Source organism: Coptis chinensis, chromosome 7 (assembly GCF_015680905.1).
Source record: "Coptis chinensis isolate HL-2020 chromosome 7, ASM1568090v1, whole genome shotgun sequence".
In the NCBI taxonomy this organism is placed as follows: domain Eukaryota; kingdom Viridiplantae; phylum Streptophyta; class Magnoliopsida; order Ranunculales; family Ranunculaceae; genus Coptis; species Coptis chinensis.
The window spans coordinates 39,729,576-39,748,187 of record NC_141462.1 but is presented as its reverse complement, the minus strand read 5'-3'; the positions used below and the strand labels follow the sequence as shown (position 1 = coordinate 39,748,187).

The window sequence follows — 18,612 nt, the reverse complement described above, 5'->3', positions numbered from 1 at the left end:
GGCTTAAGAGATTCAAAGACATCAACAGGTCCATGTTGATGAAATTGGCTTGGGGCATCCTCACCGAAGATGGCATCTGGGCAGAATACATGAGAGGGAAATACTATAACAGGGCTGGAGAAATCATGAAGAAATCCTCTACGCTCTGGAGTGGTCTGAAAGAAGCTCTAAAACTTATTGAAGATCACTCCACATGGGTCGTGGGCAATGGAAAGGGCATATATCTATGGAAGGATAGGTGGGCTGGAGAGAAGAGTGTGAGTGAGTTGCTGATGGCAAACAACCCCTTTTGGAAGCCACTTACAAACACTTTAAGTGCGTACATCAAACCAACTGGGTGGAATTTCTCACCCACTATGACTTACATTCTCAGTCAAGTCGGTATTGAGGTTTCACAGTTGCAAGACCCAGTGGCACAGCAGGAGGATAAGAGAGTATGGAAACACACTCCCAATGGCCAATTCACGGTTAGATCTGCATGCGAAGCCATCATAGACAAACAACCCTCACCACCATGGCACAAATTCCTCTAGACTGCCCAAATACACCCAAGAACAGCCGCACTAGGGTGGAAGATTCTACATAAAGGCATCTACTATGACGGAAGCCTAATAGATCGAGGGTTCAACTGGCATCTAGGTGTTGTATGTATAAAAACAGTGCTGAAAATTTCAATCATCTATTCTTCACTTGCCCACTCTCTAGAAGGTTGTGGGAACTGATTACGAATTGGTTTTGTGAAAGAAAAAACATCGATCAAGTGTCTGATATGATGGGAGCATTTCAGGATAGAAGCCCATTAATCAAAGATATATGGTTAACATCTGGAAGTTCCGCAACAGAATGGTGTATGACAAAGTCAAAAGTGGGAGGTTTCATAGCATGGTGCCTTGTATCTCAAAGGCAGCGAAATATGCATATGAATAGTCCAAAGGGAATATGGATAACACGACCAAGGACCTCACTACTTTGCACAATTTCCAGCTACAAACAAGAACAAGGAGTGCCCCTCGAATGTTGGAGTGCTACTGGTATCTTCCTCTTTCAGGGTACATAAAAGTGAACACTGATGGTGCATCAAGGGGGAATCCGGGCAATGCTGGATGGGCAGCAGTGTATCGAGATCATAATGGTATTGTCATTGGTACATATGTTGGAGGATTGGGAGTGGCAACGAATTATGAGGCTAAATCTACTGCTATAGTGGAGGGTATAGCGAAAGCTATTGAGCAAGGTTGGCTACACATCTGGGTGGACACGGATTCTGCGACAGCGGCTAAAGCCTTCCAAACTGACAATGTTTTGTGGAAAGTATGGGCAAAATGGGATAGAATTAAACTCAGTAACATTGAGTTGAGGATCACAAGCTCTTGGCGCGAAGTTAACTTTGCCGCTGATCACCGCGCAAACAAAGGCCTAGGCCTTAACAGAGGATGTAAACAGTGGTGGAATGGCAAACCACCATTTCTGACCCAGATCGAGAACCCTGAGTTAACCTACTACAGGTTTCTTAATTAGTTAGGTTTTGAGGGTTGTCCCAAATAGCCCAGGCGACAATGTAATTTTTTTTCTTTTTGCTACTTTTGTATCTTTTTTCATTTTAATACAAAATCACCCTTTAGCAAAAAAAAATGGATGACGCAGAGTTTTTCTATTTGATGTGATGGGACTATAATTTGGCTTATAACAGTGGTTATGGGAATCCAGAGATGCTCAAAAGGTAAATTTCAATTTTTTTCAATGGTTCTTATAGGGGGACCGGGGATAATTGGGTTACTATTAACTTTTACATTTAAATGATATTGGAATAAGAAGTATCATGTTAGCAGTCGAACAAAAAAACTATCTTTTATTCCATTGATCGATCTCATGTTATCACTCGAGAAATTATTTTTATTCCATTGACCGATGTTTCTTATGTACGTGCTTATTGAATTTGGACTAGAAAGGGGACTGCTTCTTCTCTTTCTCGACATGAGCTAATTCACGACAACACTGAAACAAAACAATATAGTTCCTTTTGGTCTGTAATACCAATGGTTTGGCTTATTGCATTAGTTTAGTTTTTAAGTTTAGTAAAAGAAGTAGCAATGGTACAATTTGGTTTTGACATAAATTAGAATTTGGGTTATATCTAAGACCTGCTATTTTGACCTGCTTGATATTATGCATAGTGTAGTCATGGTGTCATACCCAATTATCATTGGTATTGGCAATGTAGTGTCTATGGTGTTTGTGGGTATTAGAATCGTAAGGAAATTTATACCTCCAAAGAGATACATAGCTCAGACCATCTTACACGTTTTTATGCTAACTACAACGTTATGTTAGTAATAAATCATTTTTTATTAGGTCAACTTTAATGCATAAGATGCAGTTAGAGAATGAGGTAGGTTGATTGGTCAACTACTAGGTATTAATGGTTCATATAAGAAACAAGGCATCCATCGTTGCTTTTATCAGTTAGGTTGGTATCTAATTTTTGGAATCCATGTTTGGATGAACTATGCATTTGGGCGGGGTTTTGTTGTGAGATTTAGTTGTGGTTGCAGATAATGATAATGTGTCACAGTGGTAGCAAATTTGTTGGTGGAATGTTAAGAAGTAAAGTGAAATATAAAACACAAAGCATCAATTCTTTGTCAATACTCGGTAGTGCATTGCTTTTTTTGAGAGGAAGTGCAAAAGTCATCAAGGTGTATTTCTCTTATGGAAATCCATAGTTAGGCTCCTACCATCTTATATAAAACAGTGGAATTCGCAGCTCAGGATTTTCCGGTTATCCTTAGTGGTTGTTTGCATGTGTCCCTGGATTTCTGCTCATGTTTTCGAATAATTTAGTTTAAATGGCAATCACCTGTTTACAAATCTCATTGCTTTAATTTTGTCTCTGGATACATTTTGAATTTCATACAAGGTCCTTACTATGTGCATGGATCGTTTCAAAAATATTTCATGTCTACACTGATGATTATCAATTGTATTAGGATTGTGAAATATGGACTCTATGTATCTACTTTTATAAGGTTTAGTAAGCTTGATAACGCAAGTTAGTTACCACTTGACTGCTACGGAGGACTGCTTTTAGGTATCATTGTGGATAAGACAACAAGCATGGCATTAATGCAGGATTTTCATAATAGGACGAATATACATATAAGGTTCGTTAAACCATATTGTTTTATCATTTTTCACAACCATTTAGCAATCAGCTTACATGCTTTTAGCCAAAGTCGATTACATAAAGTAGAAGTATTTCTAAAATATAGCATGTTAAATCCATTGTAATTTGGTGCTTCTCTTGGAATTGTTTAGAACTTGAAGATGATGACAAGGACATATTTCTTGAGATGAGCTTGACACACCACTATACATAGAAAGGTAAGAGATCACATCTTTCTGTCTCTCATTGTGACCATATATATATATATGTGTGTGTGTGTGTTTTCACTTTTCTGGTAATATAATATCATGTAATCATCAACCCAACTCTTTGATAAGCATCCAAAGCTGTAATACTAAACTTCGTAGGGACATAACATTTTGGTTAATTATGTGTTTAATAATTATGAAATAATTATATTTTTGTATTTTTGCAGGTTTTTGCAGTTAACGTGAATATGATGATAAAATCTGCATCAAAGTATGAGAATATTGTGCATACTTGAAGTCTTCCCACTCAGCCCCAGTTAGGGGTGGAATTCGAGCTAATCGAGCCGAGTATTGGTGAGCTCGGGTTCGGCTCGGTAAATTTTAGTGAAGGCTCAAGCTCGGCTCATGCTAAGTTTCGAGCTTCAAATTGAGCTTGAGCTCGGCTCAAGCTCAATAAGCTCAGTTACCCAAACGAGCCCAAGCCGAGCTTGAGCTTGGAAAGCTCATTTAGTATATGAGCGGCTGGACACATTTAAAATTGCAAATTGTAAAACTAAATTTAGTATACTAAATTTGAACCTGACATGTTTTAGTTTTACAAGCTCATTTAGTATACGTGCGGCTGGACACATTTAAAACTGCAAATTGTAAAACTAAATTTAGTATACTAAATTTGAACCTGGCATGTTTTAGTTTTACAAGCTCCTTTAGTATAAGAGCGGCTGGACACATTTAAAACTGCAAATTGTAAAACTGCAGTTTAGTATACTAAATTTGAACCCGGCATGTCATCTCATCACTTCAATACTTCATCTTAAAACTGCAATTGTTTTACAATTGAATGCCAGGTTCGAATTAAAATAGAACAAATTAAGGTTCAAATTTCATTCCAAACATATCAAAAAGGTGGTTACATACAACTGCATCGTCCAGTACATACTACAAAATAAGAAGTTATTTGTTATCAACAACCACACTGGACACATTTAAACCATTTGATCCACTTCATTCTGCTTGAATACATTTTGAACATCTCAAGCTTGAGTTCTTTGCGGTAGTGCGGTCTTACACCTAAAAAAAAGGTAGAGAAGTAGGAGAGGAGAAGAAAAGGAAGTGGAAAACTGAAGAAGAAGAAGAAAAAAGAAAGAAATGAAATGTACCTTAACATGCCAAAAGTTCAGAAAGTTTTTCATGCTAACACAACCAAAAATCTCCAAAACAACTTCAGTGAAGATATAAGTTAGCACCAAAATCGAAATTAAAAAAAAACAACATTGAAAATTCTATAAGACCTTACCATATCAAGGAAAAAGAACATGATGAACAGGAAGAAAATTACATCTGACCTTATAAAGAACACAACACTATATAAACACATTTATATATGCGTAAAGAAATATTAATAATGGTAAACTTGAACAAATAAAATGAACTTACATTTGATTTACCAATCCCAAATTCAGTGCGCAACCAATCTCCAGTACAAATCAAACCTTCTATTGTGTCCTAATTTAATGAGCTTTGATGATCATCAATGACTCTTTTTGCTGCACTAAAAGCACTCTCAGAAGCAACTGAAGTCACGGGGATCGAAAGAATGTCACGAGCCATCTTCGAAAGGATACGAAACTTTAAAGTGTTTGCTTTCCACCAATCCAAAATATCTATATGCTGCCCATCATCACCAACATAAATGCCTTCATCTAAATACACATCTATCTCAGATTTAAGTAAAGATTGAGTGCTATTATTTTATGTGGCCCACATTTCAAACTCATCTCTCAACTTCGCTTTTCCACTTGACCTGCTACCTCCAACACCACTCTCACTGCTAACATTATTTGTTGCATAGTACCAAATATCAAGATATGGGAATATATCGACTTTTGAAATCTCGATATATTTCGTCGATATATCCCTTGTGTGGGGATATTTTACATAGGAGCATTTGTTGATATCGTGGATATATCGATAGAAATAAAAAAAATCGTTGATAATTGGTGATATTTGGGCGATATTTAATGATGTTATCGTCGATATATAAGCCCAACAGAACAATGACGAATAAAAGATTGATGTGTGTTCTTCATACCCATTTTCACTTGTTCTTCTTGCTACTCATATTCAACTTAAACCAAACCATGATCCTTTAGCTTTCAATTTTTTATTTGTTTCCCTTTCTGTTTTGCTTTCCTTTTCATTCTCTTTGTTTGCTTTTGTTTTACAATTCAAATTCCCCAATATAACCAGATAACTCGAACAAATTGGAATTGGGTTTTCTGTCCTCACCTTCATCTTTACCATATCATTCACACTTTCTTGCAATATCAGTTGGGAACTTCATAAGTGAGGAAGATGACAGATTTTATAGTTTTAGGTCTATTTTTTTTTCCTTAAGATTGAGACTTGAATATGGAGTCTATACTCTTGAGGCCTTTGTGGTAAGAAGAAGAAATAAGTCCTGCTACATCAAGTTGAAGTAGAAGGTTGTGGTTTTGTCACATCGAAGGCTTAGCTTGCTGGAACTTTTTTCTTGCAAGAGACGACCAATTTCTTGTTTCTGGGGATATTTCGTAAAATATCAATATATCGTGATTATATCGCGATATATCGTTAAATATCGGCGATAATTACAAAAGAATGACAAGTTAATATCCAAAGCATATCCGGGATAGTTTTATATCGTTTGGTGAAAACTCGATATACATCGCGATATTTTGTACTATGATTTGTTGTACTTGCTTCTTTAGAGACATAATCCTCATAAAGAGCTACTAATGCTTTCCGAACAACTTCAAGTTCATCCTTGGTTTCTTGTTCAAGATAAATTTTCTTAAAAACATATTCATCCTTGGTTACTATTGATGGCAGTACCTATAGCCATCAATAAGTTACACTCTTTCCAATATTTGTCAAATTTCTCTTTCATGGCAGTTACCATACATATCATCCATTCTCTAGAATCTAAAGACATTACATCCAAAATTTCCCTAACTTTCCAAATTTCAGGAAAAAACAGATTTGATGTTGGATAACATTGTCTCGAAAATGCAAGTGTCGTATCATCAAATATCTCCAAAAACTGACACACATCTGAAGCTCTTTTCCATTCTTCCTCGGATGATAAGTAATTGTAATGAGGATCTCTTTCCTTGTACCTTGGAAAGACATCCTTGAATATAAGTGCACTCCTCAACATGTAATAAGTTGAGTTCCATCTCGTGGGTACATCAAGAGTCAACCCTTGGCTGCTAGGCAACTTTAGTTGTTTCACAATTTCATCAAATTTGTGAAGACGTGAAGGGGTCATTGTGACGTACTTCACAGTTTCACGAATATTTTCTACAACTTTTTTAATCTGTTTCAGCCCATCCTGTACCATAAGATTAACAATGTGTGCGCAACACCTAACATGAAATACCTTACCACCAAAGTAAAGTCTATCCCCAAAACTCTCTTTCAAGCAAGTGGCTGCTGCATCATTTGCTGAGGCATTGTCAAGTGTAATAGAGGACACTTTATCTTCAATCCCCCATTCACTAAGACAACTGAAAATGGCATCAGCTATGTTAACTCCAGTGTGGGGAGGTGGTTAGGAACAAAAGTTCAACACACGCTTTTGGAGCTTCCACTCAAAGTCTACAAAGTGACCTGTAAGGCACATATAACCTACAGTCTGGTTTGAGGTCCATAAATCTGACGTTAGACCTATCTTTCCAATACTCGCAAATGTCGATCTTAATTTTTCTTTTTCAACTTCATAAATTTTCAAGCAATAGTCTCTAATGGGTTTTCGAAATACTGGATCAAAACGAGGGTTTAGAGCTTTACAAAACAACACAAACAGTTCATGTTCAACCATCATGAAAGGGTACTCATGTGCAATAATAACCTTTTCTAATATATCTTTTACTTTATCCTTATCAGTTAAATTACCTTCACCAAATTCAAATACCAACAAACCTTGTTTCATACCTTTACCTTTGACATTCTTAGCAGCACCATGAGGAACGCATGTACCCAAATGCCTTGTAAGATGACTTGTTGCCCCTCCTTTCTTACAAGAAAATGGTTGCTTGCAGTGATTACATTGAACACCCTTTACTTCGCCATTTTTTTCAAGCACCACAGTAAACTCATTCCAAGTTTTTGACGTCTTAGGCCTGGGCCTCTTCTTTGGTTTACCTATATTTGGAACTTCTGTCACTTCACTTTGGATATTTTCAGACTGGAGGGGTAACGTGATATTCAACCCATCTATGTCGGGTACAAACTGAGGTTGTAAATGAGACATGCCTACCAAAAAAATTGTATGCAACAAACATTTAAATCAATAGGCTATGTGAAGTAATAGTAGCAAAAATCAGCTAAAGAACAAGAAATAAAAATGATTCATAACAATACTTTTTAAAAATAAGGATCTAAAAAGGAAAAAAAATGTAAAATGAGTAATGAAGGAAGATGGCTTAGTAATTTGAGTAAGAAAAGTACCTGACTTGGTACTAGTGTTAGTGATAGAGTACGTGAGTGGGAAAAAGATGAAAAGGTTATGGAGGCTGAGACATCAGACTTGAATGTGGAAGTTGGAAACCTAGAAAAAAGAAACTGCCCTTTTATATCTTGGGTCTCGGACTTAAACTCTTGGGTAATGGACTACTTTGAGTGGGCTTGTGCAAAATGTATCACAACTAATTTACTGAGCTGGCTCGTGAGCTACTCAGGCTCGCCTCAGCTCAAATTGTTAAACGAGTCGAGTCTTAAATGGAGCTTGAACTCGGCTCACATAATTAAACGAGAGAGCTTAAATGAGCCAAGCCCGAGCTGAGCCCGAGCCGAACCCGAGCTACTCGGCTCAAATTCCATCCTTGGCCCCAGTGAAGCCTAACAAAGCCTGACTAGAGCCGAAGATTCCAAAGGGACAAAACCAGTGCAGAACGGCACCACAGGTAAAGAAGCAGCAAACTTCAATTCCGAAGCTCACATCTTTCAAATTTGGACACCGATTTTGGCAAGTGAACTGCCAAAATGACAAGCTCTACGCAAAGAAAGAAAGTTGTAATAACACTAAAATTTGGGCCACCACTGGACACAGCACATGGACCAACTCTACGGGCCCACAAGAAATGATGAGTCATCATGCATAGACAAGTGGCAAGTGATGGACACTTTTGTGACACCTTGCAAGAAATGACAAAACAAGAAATTAAATGCATGATTTGATGTTTGAAAAGAAAAAAAAGACAAACTTTGTGAAACAAAGTTTGGAAGTTTTATAAAAGGAAAACACAAATTCATAAATATGGGAAGGCTTCACATGAGATTCCCATGGGTTATATATTTGAATGTTGGAGAAAGGAGGGGGTCATTCTTGCATTTTCCTTTCATTGTTTTACACTTTCATACAGTAGTAGTTTCCTTTCTTTTGAAGCTTGTATTAGGTTGGTACAGGAAGTATTCACTTCAAATAAATCCATTTTCTTCAAGTTAAATACCTCTTATTCATTCATTCCTTTTTACTTATTCATTGCATACATCAAGAACAATCAATCTATCCAAGGACCATGAGCTAAAACCCTCCTAAGGGGAGAGTTAATGATGCTCATGTGAGGATCAAGCTGCAATTTAGTATTCCAGGATCACTACTTAGGAAATAGGTTTAGATTATACTTTCGGTCCCAAAACGATTGAGTCTGACCAAGTTTGGAATGCTGATACTCCATACCAGTCTCACGAGAGACCCAGTTTACACTAGGTCAAGTCTCGTGAGAGACCCTATGGTGGTCATTAGCCCTCTGGTTTGTCCAGCTGATGTAGAATCAAACCAGGAGCTGAAGTGATATTCCAGAGATGGAGTGTTAATTAATTCAACTCCTTATGCTAGTGATATAAACTCAGAGATGAGTGCATCTCACTAGGGATCGATACTCGACGCCGTTCGGGTTTGTCTATGAACTCCAGACGGATTAGAGCTGTAGTGATAAGGTACGCTAGACTTTTGTAGCTAACCTTGCATGATTATGATTAACCCTCTTCCTGTATCTCTCTCTCTATTTAGTTTACTTAGAAAGCAATCTTTGTAATTTTACGTTAACTTGCATTCCAAGTTTTAATTGAGCAACATAAGAAATAAACTAAAATCCTACTTACTAATCCCTTAAAGCTGTAAATCCAGTTGTGAACCTTGCCTAGTCCTAAGGTTTGGACGATCCCTTACTCGACCTATGCTACCAACCTACATGAGTAAGGTAACTTGACTAATCGGACATTTTACGAACTTTGGACTCAAAAGACAAAACCATAAAGGACTGATTTTCAAATGGCGCCGCTGCACGCCTAAGGACTCCGGACATTTAACATAACAACTGGAATACATCACTGGACAACCCCCTCTTTCCTACCCCATCCTCCTTTTGATTTTTCATTTATTTTACAATTCTAACGTTTCTCTTAACTACTTGTACCAACTTTTATTTTTCTTCTTACAGGATCCTGTGAACCAGATCGGAATTCTCATCCTTAGAACATTCTAAGCATGTTGTAAGAAGTTGAACTGCTGCATTTATCTTATAGTCTCGGACGAGTCTTTTACCGGTTGCGAGCGAGACTGCCCTGGAGTATCATCACTCTAGTTTTTAGGCCCAAGTCACTTCCCTTCTCAGTGCTATTTTGGACTCTCTGGACCTGTTTATCTAACTACCAGTAAGTGCACGAGTTAAACACGTTTCAGGAGTTAATTCGGTCGATTAATTCTAATAGGTGGAGTTGCGGGAAACGACAGGTTTCACATTCTTCCACTCCTCAAACTTTGTCGAGGAAATTATTTGGTTGATTGCTATAACCTGTTTTACATCGAATAATTGTATGTTGGCATGAGAACTCTTTGCATGTATACAAATTTTCCTAAGTATGTGTGGTTCGTCATTTGACTTTAATATCGTTAATATGATTTGAATATATTTGGATGTCTGCGTGATTTCAAACCGCCTGCTTAGATTATTTTTGTATGTGTACGTTACATCCATTCACATACGCGACATTACTTTGCATGAGTTCGTTCTCGATATTCCTCTAGCTTGCATCTAGTTGCACATATCGGTAGCTATATATTATTGTATGTGTAGGACGTGTTTCTATTCACGTATGAGTAATATGAAGTTGCATTGTAGACTTCATGTGTATAACTAGCATGTGCTTATTGCATGATTATTCATCTATTTCGGCATTTCTCTCCTTTATTTGCATGTTTCCTAATCACATGTTTAGGATACATATACAGCTGCACGAATATATTATCTGTGTCCCCCCCCCCCCATTCTTCATAATACATTAATTACGTAAACTTAAAAATAAAAAATAAAAATAAATAAAAATAAAAATAAAACTCCTAATAATAAAATTTTCATCATAATCATATTAATAATAATCGCATAATATACTATCATCAATCATCATCATATTCCATCAGTGTCTAGCAAATATGAAAGATTGAGGTTATCTAATTAAGGAACGTGCTAGCACGGAAAACCTTACTCAATTCTCTCATGTGACCTGACTGCTGGAATATTCACACGTTATCCTAGCTTACCTGCTCACATTACCAATAGCTGAGGAAGACGTGGTTCACCTCCCTCCTTCCATAATTACAAATCCTCATGTCATAATTCGTTTCTTATGAGTCTTGAATTAAAATTTGTGTTTGCATGAGACTACGGTCTGGTACTAATAAGGAATTAGAACATACATATCGTCGTTGGAAATACGAGTAACAACTGCATAAGTTATCCCCTAGACATAGTTCTTCCTCCGTAAACCAACCTCATCAAGCATCTCAGTTGCCATTACCTCCCATAGTTATAGCCCAGGAAAATCCCACAGTAGAGAAACCTCTTTCGAACTTCTATACTGCCTTTCAGGAAGGACCTACTTCCTGTATTAAACTCGATGAGATTGCAGGTGATTTTCGAATTCCACCAAACGTTTTCTAATTATTACCTGTTTACCATGGTCTAGACCATGAAAAACCATACAATCACCTTCGTAGGATCCAGCAAGTGGCCACCACTTTCCACCACCTGACCGTTACCAACGAACAAGTCTTGCTTAGGTTGTTTCCCTTCACCTTAGGTGATAAAGCTTCAGTTTGGCTCGCGGGCGAAGCACTGCAATCCTTTGACACATGGGCCAAGCTCGTACAAGCATTCATGATAAAGTTCTATACTTAGAAGAAAACTACATAGATGCTTTAGAAGATTCAATTCTTTCGCCAGCATCCCCATGAATCCTTTACGGAAGCATGGAGCAGATTTATTGATCTGCTTCTCGAATGTCCCCATCATCAACTCGACACCGCTGTCTTAGTCCGGTCATTTTTTAATGGTCTCTCTAACCATTAAAAGGAAACACTAGATATCATGAACGGCGGTTGTTTTATGGACAAAGTCGCTATTGAAGCATACACTTTTCTCGAGAAACAGGCTTCACAAAACACCCATTGGGGTAACACTGATTCTTCCAGATCTTCTAAAGACACTCCTACCCAAGTTACGTCTATGATCAAGGTCAAACCCGATCTAGAATTAAGAACTCTGATCAAGTCCCTAACCAAAAAAGTCGATGCTCTTTCAGTTAAAGTGAATGATCATAAACCCAAACAAGTCATGGCCACCAATGCTTCCCCATGTCTTCTTTACTTAAGTCCTGAGCACTCCGATTCATATTGCCCTTTGGCATATGAGTGCCCTCCCCAACCATCTGAAGAGGCTTGTGCTTTCAACATCCCTAATGCACCTTGGCGACAACATTTGAATTTGGCTTGGTGTATCCCAACAGCCAGCTCCTCTGGGTTTTAACAACCCTCCTATACGGCCATCCACGAACTACAATTCCTACCGTCAAAGGAATCCTCCGCAATTTCCACAAGGGCAAAGTCAATTTTCCAACACCGCCAATATAGGGTACCAAAACAACCGCATCCTTGTTCCTGCTAATCCAAGTTATGGCTACCAAAATCAACCCGTAAACAATAATCGTGAATTTGTTCCTGCTGCCCCACTGGTACAATCCACTGCTGATAAAACGGCTGAAACTTTACTGACTTACATGAATCAATAGTCTCAAATCCTAGCATATATCCAACAGTCTTTTCAGCTGCTAGCACAGGATAAAAGTCAAAACGGTGTGTTTCCTGGCCAAGCAGGTCCCAACCCTAAGCCCACAAACACTACCTTTGAACTCACCAATGCACTAGTAATCCCAGCCAGGGTGAGGTGAATGCCATCACCACCCTTCCTTCTGGCCGAACCGTCGACAATCGCATACGTATGCAAGACATTCAACCGACGAATGCCACAGATGATGTCCTTCCAACTCCTACCTCGCAACTTATAACGGACAAAGTTGTTCCTTCCAAATCAGCAACCACGTCCTTGGGGAAAGACGCCACTGATCCATATGCTAAATTCTGCCCGAAAGCTCCGTTCCCTATCCGTTTGGTAAAGAACAAACTTGACGAGCATTTCGATGAGATCCGAGAAACCTTCAAAAATTTGACCATAAACCACCTTTCTTGATGCACTTAAGCATTTGCCCAAACATGCCAAGTTTTTGAAGGACATGTGCACCACCAAACAACGAATGAATGTTCCTCAACAAACATTCCTCACTAAGTAGTTTTCTTCCATTACTACTACAAATGGTGTGGTTAAATACAAGGACCCAGGTCAACCAACTGTACCATGCACGTTAGGCGACAAGTATACCGCTACTAGGGGTGTAATACGGAGCGGGCCGGATCAACCACGGGTCAAATAGTAATTGGGCAGGTCGGGGCGGGTCTAGGGGATACAAATCCAGTGGTCCCCGACGAGGCGGGGCAGGGCGGGTTGAAGTGTCATGTCTTAGTACCATCACCCGGCCTGTTGGGTCAACTTACAGGGTTGGTTTTGGGCGGGTCATCCGGATCAGGTGGAAATTATTATTTTAACCCAATTTCACCCAAACAAAAACTTTCTAATTCTGCAAGTAATATATTTCCAATTCACAACATAGAGAAAAAAAATTGAATCAATCAATAAAAAATAAACAAAAATAAAAAAACTTGAACTTGAACCCAAAACCATATCTATAAATTTGAAACTTATTTATCATGATTTACCATTTGTAAATTGATTATTTTTCATAGCATGATAAAATGAAGATGGGAGCGAGGATCTATGGTACAAAATCCAAACTAAAAGAATTCAAAATTAATACAAGAATGAATGATTCATCTTCTCCAAAATTCGAAAGTTGAATTCGAACTTTTGATATTTGCCCAATGTTCAAACTTGAATATTTGAAATTGATGTTGAAATCATAAGTTTGTGTTCATATCTCCCAAATTCCTACAAAAGTTAAAAGAAAATATAAACAAAATACAAAAATATTAGAGTTAGAGTCTTGAAATTGTGCGGGTCAACTGGGTTGGGTGAACGGCTTTTGACACGGTGCGGATCGGGTTTGAGCATAGAACCTACACTCATAGCCCGACCGTGTAAAAACGGTGGCGGGGCGGGGCGGGGTGGGTCTATTTTTGGGTTGGGGCGGGTTTGGGTGGCAGGTGAAGACCGGGTACCTTGCCGAATGATGGGTCAACGGTTTTTTTTTTACACTCCTAACCGCTACCGCCCTTTTAGACCTAGGTGTGACGGTTAACTTACTTCCCTACTACTTATTTAAGCAATTAGGTCTTCATGTATTAAAACCTACCAATATGACCCTGCAACTTGCAGATCGCTCCATCAAGTACCTAAAGGGCATAGTAGAAAACGTCCTAGTCAAGGTCCAAGATTTTTACTACCCAGTTGATTTTGTCATTCTAGATACCGAAGTTTCCTGTGACTCCATTCCTATCATTTTAGGACATCCATTTCTTGCAACTGCTAATGCTCTAATTAATTGTTGGGATGGTTGAATGACAATGCCTTTCGGGAACCTTTCTATAGAAATTAGTGTGTTCAACTTAATGAAACAACTTCCCGATCCTGACATTGAGGGTGAGATTAGCATGGTTCATAGTCTAGCACAAGAATATTTCACAAACTCTTTTCCCACAGACGAGGTACACCAATTTCTTTCTTTTGATACTCCTGAGTTTGACGATGACTCGTACATTAAGGATGTCCATGCATTATTAAAGTCAATACCACTATTTGACCCTACTGTTGCGATACCAACCGATTCAGAAGAACCTGACTCGCTATTTTCCATTGAAGAGGCGGTCCCTCACGAATCCTTGATCCTTAATCCTCCAACTCCAGATTTAAAACCTTTACCCTCTGATTTGAAGTACATGCATCTCGATCCCGATGGTAGTCACCCTATAATAATTTCTTCCCACTTGACTACCGACGAAAAAGCGTGTCTGATTCATGTCATTCGTGAACACCGCTCCGCTATCGGTTGGTCCTTAGATGATATCAAAGGAATACACCCTAGTATATGCACATATCGCATACATCTAGATGATAGCACAAAGACATCGTGAGAACTGTAACGTCGCCTTAACCCTGCCATGAAAAGGTGGTGAGGGTGGAAGTTTTACGTTTACTTGATGTGGGTATCATATACCTTATCTCTGATAGCGCTTGGGTTAGTCCTATCCACGTTGTTCTAAAGAAATCTGGCATTACGTTTGTGCAAAATGAAAATGATGAATGCATCTCCACTTGTGTCTCGGTGAAATGGAGAATTTGCATTGACTATTGCAAACTTAATGCCGTAACACGTAAAGATCACTTCCCTCTTCCATTCGTTGACCAGATGCTATAATGTTTAGCCGATCATACTTACTACTATTTTCTTGACAGCTATTCCAGCTACTTCCAAATTGTCATCGATCCAGCTGATCAAGAAAAAACAACTTTCACATGTCCTTTTGGAACCTTTGCATACAAACGAATACCTTTTGGTCTTTGCAATGCCCCTGGTACTTTCCAACCCTGCATGCTTCACATTTTCAATGATATGGTGGTGTAGGAACCTTTATGGTTGCACCGAATGATTACAAACCGCGAAAACCCACGCGCAGCGGAATAAGGGGTGTCCATGGTTTTGGATAAAAATCATACCTTTAGATCGGTTAAGATAACTCTGAGAATCCAAGATTTACGAATCCGAATCAACCTCTTGATCTTCTGTTGTATTCCTATCAATGGAATGGACGTTGTGTGGGCAATAATCTACCACCCTCTTCTTTCTCTCTTGGCCTCTCTCACTCACAGAATTTGGAACCAATTTTAGATCTACTTTTCTTGAGCAAAAACTTGGTAAAAAACGGCTAGAGAAAGAGGTTTCTATTTATAGGCTACAACAGGGATCATGAGGAGAAATTAGGGTTGGGCCTCTTGACGGGCATGGGCTTCTCATGTTCGCCCAGAACACACGGCCCAAGTCCATCAACAAATGGCTTATTCCACTAAAGGTCATTGTTGCACTACCGCCCTAATCCCAAATTACGTGTTACGTTTATGGGCTCCATATTATATGCTTGTTAATCTCCCCGTGTTTAAGATATCGAATGCCCGTTGATTAAGTCAAGTTACTGATAACTACATTAATCAACTTCTTATGTCCTTGAGTAGTACCACTCAACCTTATTGTCATGTCGGATTAAATCCACCTGCAGGGTTTACATAACAATCCTTATGAGCTCCTTAAGGGGACATCATCAACCCGACTTTCTGCGGGTCACGAATTCCTTCTATAATCAACAACACACCTTACATACAATGTCATTACCCAATCCAATGAGTTTGTTGATTCACAAATGAACCTCACTCATTGATGATTTAAAGCAATGTACAATGCACGTAAGTGCCCGTTATTATATCCGAATTAAGAGGACAAACATCCATAATAACAGAGGTGTTTGTTCTTTTATACAGTCAGTATAAAGAGAAACAACCTCACTTGGTCTTGTTCAATACACACAAAGTGTACTAGTGTAATCCTGTAGTCAAGATAGACTAACACCAGATTATACTACAGCCATACCAATGGTTTGTCCAAATCCATCTAGGTTGTGAACGTTTATTTATACTTTATAAGGTACTGATGATATGATCTTCTGTGTGTCACCACATACCATATCATCTACAACATAAAGTATTAGACACATGCATATAACTAATAACATATATAATATGCATAACACTTGCCCATATGATTCTCATTCAAAATATAAAGAATTAGAGTTAATACAAAAGTAATGGTTTTAGTATATAACCCTATCAATCTCCCACTTATACTTAAAGCATTGCTTTTTACTATACTACTAACAAATCTCCCACTTATACTTAAAACTATGCTGCCAAGCATCTGATTCGCATCCCCTCAACATGCCTATTAAGGGGTCAGCTAGGTTATCTTCTGATGCTATCTTGGTAACAGTAACATCTCCTCTTATTAGGTGGTACTTGCGCTCAATGAGTTTACTTGCTTACAAGAAGTGCTGGAGCCAAACTGATTCTTTGGCTGCTCAATGGCTGCCACATATTCAGCTTCCATGGTGGAGTCAGACACGCATTTCTGCTTGACACTCCTCCATACTATGACTCCACCTTACAAGGTAAACACACAACCTAAGGTAGACTTACTCTTGTCCCTATCTGACTGAAAATCAGAATCTGTATACCCTAAGGGAAACAAACTATCTACATGGTATACTAACATATAATCCTTAGTCCTTTTCAGGTACTTCAGAATATGTTTTATTGCAGTCCAGTGCCCTTGTTCTGGGTTCTTCTGATATCTGCTAACCATGCCTACGGCAAAGCAGATGTCTGGCCTCGTGCATAACATGGCGTACATTAAGCTTCCTACAGCCGAAGCATAAGGAACCGCTTTCATGTCCTCTATCTCTTTTGTTGTCTTGGGACACATATCCTTTGATAGAGGAACTCCATGCCTGAAAGGCAAGAAACCTTTCTTGGAGTTTTGCATGTTAAAACGAGTCAACACAGTATCAATATAGGTAGCCTGAGATAAGCACAACATCCTTTTCTTGCGATCTCTTATAATTTTGATCCCAAGGATGTGATCCGCTTCTCCCAAGTCCTTTATATCAAATTGCTTTGATAACCATACCCTTATGTCTGACAACACTTTCACATTATTTCCATTGAGTAAGATGTCATCTACATAAAGCACAAGAAATACCACTACGTTTCCATCAAATTTCTTGTACAAAACAAGATGCTCTTAACCTTTTTCAATGAATCCTTCTGGTTGTTCCATATAGATGGTTTCCTCAAGACTTCCATTAAGGAAAGCTGTCTTGACATCCATTTTATAGACCTACTTGCATCCAATGGGTTTTACACCATTGGGTGGCTCTACAAGCTCCCAGATCTAATTAGAATCCATAGATTCCATCTCAGAATTCATTGCCTTTTGCCAAGATATTACATCTCTATCTTGGAGTGCTTCATTATAGGTCCAGGGATCAGGATCTTGTTTATCAGTGGTTATGTCTAAAGACATTCCCAAACTAATCCACCTATCAGGTTGTCTAACAACCCTCCCACTACGACGAAACACCTCTTGTTCTTGTACGTCATTGGTGACATGTTGTGGTTCCTATTCTTGTATAATTGGTACTGAAGTAGTTTAATGTCTCTCCTCTCAATACTTCTAGAATAATACTACTCGGGGTAAAATTTAATGCACTGAATAAGATTAATGATGTATAAATTGTCTTCTAATGCACCAGAACAGATAAAATGTTTATTTTTCTTAATGACCATCCTGTCATTTAAAAGAAACAGAATATCCATTCTTAATTAACATAGAAACTGAAATCAAGTTCTTTCTAAAATTAGGCACATAATGACAATTCTTTAACACCATAGTCTTATTTATACCAAAAGATAAACAAACATCTCCCACTGCAACAGCTGCTACTATTGTAGCATCCCCCAAAGATATGGTAATCTCTCCAAAGACTAAGTTTTTACGGTTTCCGGAACCTCTCAAGAATGAAATCTGAGACATGGTTAGTGGCTTCTGTATCTACACACCAGGTATTGGTAGATAACACCGCTAAACATGTTAAACGACTAGTGCATGAGACATACCTCCATTATTCTCTTGGTTGAGAAGAGGACAATCTAGCTTCCAGTGTCCTGGTTGCTTGCACTTATAGCACTTGCCCTTAGGCTTTTTCATAGCTCCTTGAGGTCCTATACCCTTCTTTGCCATATT

The 18,612-nt window shown here is 38.4% G+C and overlaps 1 protein-coding gene across 1 annotated transcript; it reads right to left on the bottom strand.

The window, feature by feature from the left end:
- Positions 1-4,878: 4,878 nt before the first annotated feature.
- On the bottom strand, positions 4,879-18,609 carry LOC147487496 (zinc finger BED domain-containing protein RICESLEEPER 2-like). Its single transcript, XM_086574049.1, has 6 exons — positions 18,486-18,609; positions 7,024-7,668; positions 6,794-6,894; positions 6,350-6,745; positions 6,111-6,246; positions 4,879-5,075 (listed from the first exon to the last, which is right to left on the bottom strand). The coding sequence occupies exons 1-6, from the start codon at positions 18,607-18,609 to the stop codon at positions 4,879-4,881; spliced, it is 1,599 nt and encodes a 532-aa protein (XP_086430175.1).
- Between the last annotated feature and the right edge of the window lie 3 nt (positions 18,610-18,612).

What these genes read in the sequence shown, in the direction of transcription:
- LOC147487496 (XM_086574049.1), bottom strand. Translation starts at nt 18,609, where the DNA reads ATGGCAAAGAAGGGTATAGGACCTCAAGGAGCTATGAAAAAGCCTAAG. An exon ending in GACTTTACTTTGGTGGTAAG is followed by an intron (nt 6,746 to 6,793) that starts GTATTTCATGTT and finishes CTTATGGTACAG; the next exon opens with GATGGGCTGAAACAGATTAA. An exon ending in TTATGTCTCTAAAGAAGCAA is followed by an intron (nt 5,076 to 6,110) that starts GTACAACAAATC and finishes ATGTGTATTTAG; the next exon opens with ATGAAGGCATTTATGTTGGT.